The 10,379-nt window shown below is 34.2% G+C and overlaps 1 protein-coding gene across 1 annotated transcript; it reads right to left on the bottom strand.

Moving 5' to 3' along the window:
* Window positions 1–2,970: 2,970 nt before the first annotated feature.
* Window positions 2,971–4,976, bottom strand: LOC111694624 (zinc finger CCCH domain-containing protein 13-like). Its single transcript, XM_023463434.1, has 7 exons — window positions 4,829–4,976; window positions 4,635–4,702; window positions 4,413–4,577; window positions 4,135–4,344; window positions 3,788–4,078; window positions 3,475–3,726; window positions 2,971–3,030 (listed from the first exon to the last, which is right to left on the bottom strand). Exons 1-7 carry the CDS (start codon window positions 4,974–4,976, stop codon window positions 2,971–2,973), a joined length of 1,194 nt encoding a protein of 397 aa, XP_023319202.1.
* Window positions 4,977–10,379: the final 5,403 nt, after the last annotated feature.

Raw genomic sequence — 10,379 nt, 5'->3', positions numbered from 1 at the left:
GGAAACTCTGACTAGCATTGACCGCTCACAGTTCATTTGCCTGACACCATGGGCGCTACATGTCACCAACTCGAGGCCAATAGTCTCGAGCTCGATTGCCGTGCAGACGATACTTTTATAAAAATTTTCAAAATTTCCACGCTTACAATAAATGAAAAAGAACGATTTTTATGAGTATTCGAAATATGGCAAGTTTATCTAAAATTAAATTCAAGTTCCAATATTAGTTCACACTCATCAGAATCCGAGAGTGTTTCGCGCTTGAGACTGAGCATGAATTGTGCTCGACTCAGAGCGCGAATGTATCTCTATGCATTCGAGCGTGAAACATGGTCAAAAGTTTTTCCGTGTAGAGATTGAACAAATAATGAATTGCAGGCTTCCCATCTATTAATTTTCTACGAATATTGAGTTTCGTGCGTTGCTGTTGAAATTCAAGAACTTCCTAATGCTTCTCATCCAATACAATTTTGAAAAGTGTAGATGGACTTTCACGTTTTATCATATATCTACATTTCTTCATTTGTTTAAAATCCATTCGAAGGATATTCCTTTTGAATCTGTTCAAGGTATCTCTAATTTTTCTCTCGTTGGAACCATTTTTTTTAAATTGTCTTGTGCCATGATAAAGTTGGATTTTACTACTGAACACGTGGTCGAAGCTAATGACTCACTTGGACTTGAGAAAAGTTGATGAAGAGAGGAAGATGTAAACAGCTTCATGAACTTACAAAAAATGCATGTCTGTAACGTACATGTATTTTAGAGAAAGTAGATTCGATTTTTCGAACTAGTTAGAACTCCAACACGTGCGTTGAGCAGTGCGCATACGATTCTGCGCTTTGGCTTTTGGGCTCGCGCACGCTACAAAATTCAAATGAATTTTCGAGTGCCAACAGTAATTACATGGCCTTGTTATAGCGATAATTAAATTTGAATGTCGATTGAAGCTGATATATCGTAGTAATATATTCATTTATTTTTTCAGTGAAATTTACGAGCTAGTTTTGATTGTACCGAGCTGAAAACCTCGCGATCGCGCTGAATCAGCTCGGAAACAAAAAACAGCGAACAACGTGAAAAAAATTCCCATGTATAACATTGTAATTTGACTCAAAAAATAAATGGAGATATGCTTTCGATAGAAAATTTCCTCGGCTTTCTCATGGGGTAGTCAGATTTTTCGATAAATTTCATTTTCACAAGGAAAAATCAACAATTATCCAAAAAGTTCACTTTTTCCGTACTGAATTTTGTCGACATATTTAGCCTTCAATGTGTGATGGCGATTTTCGCGGTAAAAATTGGATATTTCGGAATATCGAATAGTACCATCGGAAAGCTGAGGAAATTTTCTATCGATTACAGTAGTCAGTTAAATTTTTCAGATGAGTTTTGATACTTTTTCAGCGACTTAGAAATTGAGTAATTAGCCGTATTTACGAGAAAACATGATTTTTCGTCCTCTAAATCACAAAAGTAGCTATAAAAGTAAGCACTAATGAAATTTCAATGGTTCCTACGTGGTTACATGTTCCTAGGACCCGCAGAAACATTTCCCGGGGGTCCGTATCCGCGTAGGTTGAAAAAAAAAATTTGCAGCGATTCTACCTCCAAAAATGCGTTTCATTTAGAGAATTGCTCATATAGTGTGACATCCGAGTTAACGAATATCACATAGTTTATGATTTGGGTTCTTTTTTCTCAGAAATGGAATTTCGCTGAGTTAAAAAATTATGGTTTCCTATTAACATTCAACATTGTCTAAATGTTTTTGAAACGTTTAATTTGCAACCTTTAAACGTTTGAGAGAAGGGTTGAATAAACGGTGAAGCAACGTTGCATAAATGTTTAAATGTCCGCTTCCTAAAATCTTCTAAACGATGTTTCAACGTTATAACAACGTTGCGCAAACCTTAATTAAAATTGTTAATCAATTAACTACTCGTTCAGAAAATTGCAAGATTAAGCTCTTTTTAATTATAAACGTGCCGATTATTTCTTAAACTGTGAACTGCTCGGTGTACACTGACCAGCGCTTTCATTGAGTACATGTTTGTGTACGTATAACTTCCCTTTAATTACTTTTTGTGTAAATTCGAATCAATTGATTATTTAATTGAGTAGATGGGTTTTTAGAGGAGAAGCTGATACCATATATCGAATATTTTAAGTGTTGTTATTCTATGTATTTAAAATGTTTGTCGTTTCAATTATTAAATGATCAATACGCCCTTTTAACCCGCGTAAAAATGGAAAACATTGCCCATATACTGGCCATATATTGGCCATATACATTTGCGATATATTACCGAATCAATCGCCAATATATCGCAAATATATTGCATCTATAGATGCAAATGGACATCGGCCAATATATTGCTCATACATAGCCAATATATTGCAATATTCAAATTTAAAAAAACGGAATGTCAACATATTTTTTTTTCTATTACAACGAATTATAATTCATCAATAAATTAATTAAAAATCAAATAAATTGACATTTTTCGTACTCAGAAATATTTTTATATTTTATTCAAAAAAATGAGTCTAACGTCTAATTAACTATAAGTAGTTAAATGAAGTATAATATAGTAGTTAAAACATATCTATCTTCTAGGGTTACGGAGCGACGCAATCATCATATTAATGACGTTCGTAAACTCCACTACTTTTAAAGTATAACTGCATCTCCTGTTGACGTAATCTAGAAAGACGAGTCAAATCAATTTCAATTCCATTCACTTTTTAGAAAAGTAGCTATTACTTACATTCGACAGCTGCCATTATATCCTCAGGAACTCCATCATTCCTATTGGATCTTCCTCTTGCACACATGCCAATTAAATTGTGCTCTCCGACCAGAATTTTGAGTAGGTGTCGAGTCATATGTCTTGGTGAATCAATCCAACGATTTATGTAAGTCACATCTGATTGGTTGATCCACACATTATAGCACCTGCATAGTTAAACTTTTCCATTGCCAGCTCGGCGACATTCATCCAACGGATCTACGGCTACAGGTCTCTGAAAAAAATTAAATCATTTATTTGACATTCTTATGAATATAAATAAAGTTGGAAATTGAATAATATATATCGGCGTTCCCCACGAAAAATAGTACTTTTATTTATTAATTTGAATGAAAACTTTCTACTCTTCGTGGCGAGCGTCGATGAATACATATAGATCAATCGACCATTATAAATAATATTTAGTGTTACCGGATTTAAAGCAGCTGCTATATCGACTGGCCCTTCATTTCTGTTCCTCGGACGGGGCAATTCTCTCCCGACATGATTCCTTCTCTCGCGTACTCTTTGAATCGGATTAATTCTCTCTTGTTCTCTCTCACTACGTCTATAAGCTTGATTATTTCTCTCTCGTTCTCTGTCATGGGCAGCAGCATACTACAAAAATAATTTGTAATGTTTATTAATCAATTAAAAACTTGAATTTTATTTCCTGTACCTGTCTCTCATTATTCTCGTGATAGTCATCACCCAAAAATTCATCATCGTCGTCACTCCGAAATTCTTGTTCGCTCTCCTCGCGTTCTCGTTCGCGTTCTCGCTCGCGTTCTCTCTCCTCACGTTCTCTTTCCTCGCGTTCTCTTTCCTCGCGATCTCTCTCCTCGCGTAATCGTTCACGTTCTCTCTGCTCGCGTTCTCGCTCGCGTTCTCTCTCCTCTATCTCTCGTTCTCTGTCACGGGCAGCAGCAATCTACAAAAATAATTTGTAATGTTTATTAATCAATTAAAAACTTGAATTTTATTTCCTATACCTGTCTCTCATTATTCTCGTGATAGTCACCACCCAAAAAATCATCATCGTCGTCACTCCGAAATTCTTGTTCGCTCTCCTCGCGTTCTCGTTCGCGTTCTCGTTCGCGTTCTCTCTCCTCGCGTTCTCTCTCCTCGCGTTCTCTTTCCTCGCGTTCTCTTTCCTCGCGTTCTCTTTCCTTGCGTTCTCGTTCTCGTTCACGTTCTCGCTCGCGTTCTCTCTCCTTGCGTTCTCGCTCGCGTTGACTCTCCTCGCGTTCTCGCTCACGTTCTCTCTTATAAGGCACAGATTTCTATAAATAAAAAAATTAATCGTAATTTTGAATAAAAAAGATGCCTTTTTTTATACCAGATTCTCATCTTCCTCTTTGTCGCTGTCACTCTGAATTTCGCTCAAATTGTCGTCCTGGAATTCGCTTTCGCTGCTTGTAATGGCTAGTTTGAGTGATTTTTTTGGAACCTTTCTGCCTTCTTCACTGTCACTGCTGTCCGAGTGCTCTCTTTTGCTTTTTTGTAAACTGTTTTTGTGTTTGAGATAGCGTGCTTTTTCGGTATCACTCTGTAAATTATAGAAAAATTACTCAATCAGGAATTTAAACAATTTTCTCGCGCGTCGTGTTCTCTTACCTTATCATTCAATGCACTTTCATTTCTCGTTCTCTTACAGGCAGTTGATTTTCCTTCAGGCGACAATTCTAAATCGTTGAAAGTCTTTTTGCTGGTTGAAGGTTGATCAAAGATGCTGGGTATTTTTCCAACCTTTTCGTTCAAGGATCTTGCAACTTCCTCTTTCTTTTTTTCATTATATTTTTTTTTCAAAAGCTCGAACGAATTTTTTTTAGCACGAGCTTGCGTTTTCTTCGCCATTATCTTTCCTTCCGTGTCAACCGTGACCTTACTCAAATATTCTTTATCGTCTTTAAAAAAAGTAAATTAATTAGTAAAGTAAATAAAAATTTCAGATGCAATAAAATAACAAGAAATTATGATTTTAAAAACGAATATTATTATAAATAATTGCATATTTTTTGATTTTTACTTACAACTTTTCAGCACGACTTTTGCCTTGTATTTTTTTCCATCTTTATATTCGGCAATCGTTAAATTTTCCTCTTCTACATCTGGATGCAAGTTTTTTACTTCTATAATGCTAGTTGTTTTATTAGCCGTCCAAAAAACTAATGCAAACATTTTGATCGATGCGAAAGAAAAAATTTTACACGTTACTAAAAGTATCGCATAACCAATACCGATCAGTGCTGAATGTAGTCACGTATGAAGTTGGGCTTGAAACGATCGATAGTAAATAATCCTAGCGTTAATTAATCTCTCCGCAATTAATTAAGGTTACTTAAAAGTAAGAAAAATGCGCAGGCGACCTCTCCATTTCGAAGATTATTGCATGAAATTGAAAAAACGCGCAAAAGGGATTTTTGGACAAAAATTTACGGAACTTGATGGAGAAAAAGGTCTCGAAGGAGAAACCGGCTTGGAGGGAGAAAGAGGTTTTGAAGCACAAGATTTTGAGATCGGCGAAAAGGAAGTCCATGCATCCACAATCGATGAATACTCTTCGCCTATTAATCCACTGACGTCAAAATCAAACCTGCATGACGAGAGAGACAATTTTCTTCCGTATTACAGTTCGGGTATTTTCATTTGCTAGCATTAATTTAGAACTTATGATAAACGGCCCGAGATACACTTCTTGGCATTTAGTACAAATGCAGCTACCATAGTATATCAAGTATACCTATAGTTGCACGGTATGCGCGCGAGTACACTATGAGATCAGAGAGTTGTGGCGCTTACTTAGACACAATTGCACGCATATTATTTTATCGGTTGATTTGCAAATTATTTGTTATCGTTCTCAATTGGCGTAGTATCTTTGCTATTTTTATGTTAAAATCATATTGTCGAACTAGTTTTTCACGCTTTACGATTTTGAAAAATATTTTTATGTTGAATTCTAGAAATCCTAATTCTAAATAACTTAGTTAGTATTTATTTGATCTGCATAAGTGAATATACGCAAAAAATAATTGCAACGATCATTTTGTGTGAAAACTCACTTAAAAATGTTTTATATTTTTATTTTTATGAAGAATTCTAAAAATTTCAAATCTACCATTACATAGGAGAGAACAATCAAGAAGAGGAATTTTTCTATGCGAGCGATGACGATTATTTTGACGACGACGATTATTTTGACAACGAAGATGTTGATGACAATTTCACGAGCCCAGATCCTCCTTCTTCTTTGCAAGATGATCTTTACGACGGAGCTGGTGTTACTGTTCGCGAGTTTATATTAAGCATAGGTACATTGAAAACAAGCACACGTCAAACTGATATGCAAATTGCTGCTACGTTGAAATTGTTTCAATTAACTCTGCCAAAACCTAATAAGTATCCGTCAAGCTTATATAAATTTAAAAAATCCTTTCGTGACATCGATAAACCAATTTTAAAAAAACATATGTACTGTTCGAATTGTAATGTGTTAGTTTCGACTTCAAATCGTACTTCAGGTAGTGATGAACAAGTGTCGGGTGATGAACATTCAACAGAACATATCGGTGCGTGCGATTGTAATGAAGATTTGAATTATTTTCTTGAGATCTCCTTGTTGAGACAATTAAAATCGTTATTCAATCGCCCTAATCTTTACAATAAATTGATTGGAATTAATGCTAGGTTGAACCGAGATTTGAATTGTTTTTCTGATATATACGACGGAAATATTTACAAAGAATTCGTCAGTAAATATTTTCGTAATGAATTCTCTTTAACTTTCATGTGGTACACAGATGGAGTGAGAATTTTTAAATCGTCCAAATATAATATTTGGGGCTTTTGTTTAATTATTTTGGAATTACCTGTGGAAGAACGCTATAAACTAGAAAATGTTCTTTTAGTTGCACTTTGGTTTGGCGATAAAAAACCACTTCCCAATCTTTTCCTCGAACATTTACATGATTCACTTTCTCAATTAAAAGTAGGATTGGATTTTTATATAAAAGATATATCGAAAACTCTTAAGGTTCACGGAGCTATCATTTGTGGCACCGCTGATCTTCCAGCTAAGGCTTTATTTTTATCAATGAATCAGTACAATGGAAAATTTGGATGTCAGACTTGTACACAAAAAGGAATTACAGTAGAGAGTACACGCGTTTATCCTTTTATTGATAATTTTTCATTACGAACCGAAAATGAGGTGTTGAGAAATGCTGTTCAAGCTGCTGAGGTCGGTGTTCCGGTATGCGGAGTGAAAGGAGAGACGATTTTATCGAAAATTGTTTATAAGTTTATAAGCTCGACAGCGGTTGACGAAATGCACTGTGTGCACGAGGGCGTTATAAAAAAGTTAATAGAATTATGGTTTGATCAAAAACATTCCGGTAAAAAATTTAGTATATCTGATTCACTAGACGCTGTTGATGAAAAAATTTCTTCGATCAAGCCCCCATCGTTTATAGCAAGGCGTCCTCGACCAATAAAAACCCACTTAATTCACTGGAAAGGTTCGGAATTCAAGGCATTTTGTTTTTATTTCTCGATTCCAATATTATCGAATATATTACCAGGTAACTACCTTGACCATTATCTACTTTTAGTATTAGGAGTGTATTTATTATCTCAAAATAAAGTTACAGTTCACAACGTACAATTAGCAGGGATTTTGTTGGATGAATTCTCAAGAAGATTCGATGATTTATACGAGCTTAAATTCATGAGTTGTAATTTACATAATTTAAGACATTTGCCACTCGTAGTTTCTCGATTCGGTCCTTTATGGACGACCTCTTGTTTTCAATTAGAAAATTTCAACGGGAAACTAGTTGAACTCATCAACAGCAGTAATAAACCAGAGTTGCAACTTACATCTAATTTAGATTTTTATATTAAAGTGCATACTCTAAAACATGAATGGTTCACAAAAGATTCGAAACTATACAGATTTTGTAATACATTAATTTCGGCTAAAAAAAACTATAAATGTACCAAACTTGAAAACGGTGTATCTGCAGTAGGCGCTATATCAATTTTGTCCATGAATGAGACTAAACTTTTTTTATCAATGTATAATTTATCAGGTAATCGTGTAAAAAAATTTTAAAAAATATATAAAAATAATAGATTGTACACTTCTGAAGCGTATCAAAAAAATCAACTAACAATATCACATTACATATCGTTCATAAAAAATTACGAAACCTGCGTTGGGAGCGTTGTAGAATATTATCAAATACTCAATTGTCATTGTAAGAATAATTGCAACTGTCCCGGAGCATGTTATGCAAAAGTTAAAATTTTAAAGTCTTCACATCCATTTTTTGTTAATATACCTGATGGCGTGTTGAATTATATTTTTGAATGTGAGAATGTCGATAAAATTGAACTTATAAATGTACTAGATATAAAAAATATTTGTATAAAAATGACGTTTAATGAAAAAACATATATATGTGAGCCCGCGAATGATATAGAAAAAGAATAAAAAATAAAAACATTTCTGAGTACGAAAAATCTCAATTTATTTGATCTTTAATTAATTTATTGATGAATTATAATTCGTTGTAATGGAAAGAAAAAATATGTTGAAATTCCGTTTTTTTAAATTTGAATATTGCAATATATTGGCTATGTATGAGCAATATATTGGCCGATGTCCATTTGCATCTATAGATGCAATATATTTGCGATATATTGGCGATTGATTCGGTAATATATCGCAAATGTATATGGCCAATATATGGCCAGTATATGGGCAATTTTTTCCATTTTTACGCGGGAAATTATAACCATCATTCGTTACTTCCAAATAATCTAGATTAAAAATTCGGCAAATGGATTTTTTTGATTTAACTAAAAAATACGAGACATTTTTTAGGTAATAGAGTGTATTTATGGTATCAGATTTTCCTCTCAAAACCAATTAATATGATGATTGATTCAGATTTACACAAAAAGTAATTTAAGGGAAGTTATACGTACACATACATGTACTTAATGAAAGCGCTGGTCAGGGTACACCGAGCAGTTCACAGTTTAAGAAGGAATCGGCACGTTTAGGGGAGACCGGGGTGTGTTGGCATACGAGGTAAGTTGGCACACCGCATATTTCTCCTTATCAGCTACTTGAAAGGAGATGGCGCTACCATTAATTTAAACAATCTATGATGATGGATGTTTGTACAGAAAATCAGTTTCGAATCAGTGTTGAGCACCGAAGCAGGGGCGATCGAAATATTTCCACAGACCGAGGAAAATATTAAATTCTACGAAAACTTCGATTATTTTTCCATCGAATAAAGTAATCGTGATAATTTTGTTTCTATTATATTAAAATACCTCTTGAGTAATGTACCGAAGTGTTAAATTAGTGTTCGAATAATGCCCTTTGTTATTAAGTGTTTTTTTATAATGTCGGAGTGATCGGGGCATATTGACACTAAAATTCTGGGGGACATTGGCACATATTTTTTGTCGAAAAAATTTTTTTTTCAAAATCGTTCGCAATTATATTAGAAAAACAAACAGAGCTAGTGCGACAAAAGAAGACATACTTCATGCGATAAAAAGTATACGATATGAAAAAGCTAAAATATGTGCAGTTTCGAGCTTCTACATTTGTAAATGCTGAGGGACTGAATTTTATATAACAAAATTACATATGACATCAGTGTAATATTTGTTTCAGCCTTATGATATTAATAATAGTAGCTTCAATGAGTATCGCAATAAAACTATATTTCAATGAGTTTTTTGTGGAGTCGTCTAAATTATTATTGGGATAATCGGCAGTAGCACACAAAAATAGGGAGTAGGGAGTTAGCGTTTAATGTCTGATACTACACGTACACTAGTATAGATATATATGAACACAGGTTTTCGTAATTCGCGTGCCTCTATTATATATTAGGATACACGGATGTTGCTAAAAAAGTATACAGCACTCCATCAGCACCCAAACAATGCTATGTAAAATTTTCAGATCGATTTGTTTATGCCTGCATGAGTTATCGCAGTTAGAGTAAAACATCGAAAATTAGCAATATCAAATGTAGTTGCTTCGAATTTATTGGTCATGACGTTAAAATTCATTAAATGTTAAATAAAAAATAATTCAGAGTAAAATGAACTCCAAATAAAACGCCATTTTTATTGTGCTAACTTGCCCCAAAGCTTTGCCAACTTACCCCCCGCAGGGGCAAATTGACACTTGTGTCTTCACTACATAAAAAAGCCTAAACAGGGAAGAAATATTTTTTGATTGGGATAAAAGTACATACATACAGTTAGGTCTGTACAAGCTCTATTTATCTGTGAAAAAAATTCATCGATAAAATCTTAATATCGATTAAAAAATAACCGTTGTTTAAAAGTAGCGCCAACACACCCCGGTCTCCCCTATAATAAAAAAGTCCTTAATTTTGCAATTTTCTGAACGCGTAGTTGATTGATTAACACTTTTAATTAAGGTTTACTCAACGTTGTTGTAACGTTGATACATCGTTTAGAAGATTTTAGGAAGCGGACATTTAAACGTTTATGCAACGTTGCTTCAACGTTTCAGTCCGAGGC

This window comes from Trichogramma pretiosum, unplaced genomic scaffold (genome assembly GCF_000599845.2).
Source record: "Trichogramma pretiosum strain Unisexual culture from Peru unplaced genomic scaffold, Tpre_2.0 scaffold91, whole genome shotgun sequence".
Classification (NCBI taxonomy): Eukaryota; Metazoa; Arthropoda; class Insecta; order Hymenoptera; family Trichogrammatidae; genus Trichogramma; species Trichogramma pretiosum.
The sequence above is the reverse complement of the archived record's forward strand: the minus strand, read 5'-3'. Positions and strand labels throughout refer to the sequence as shown.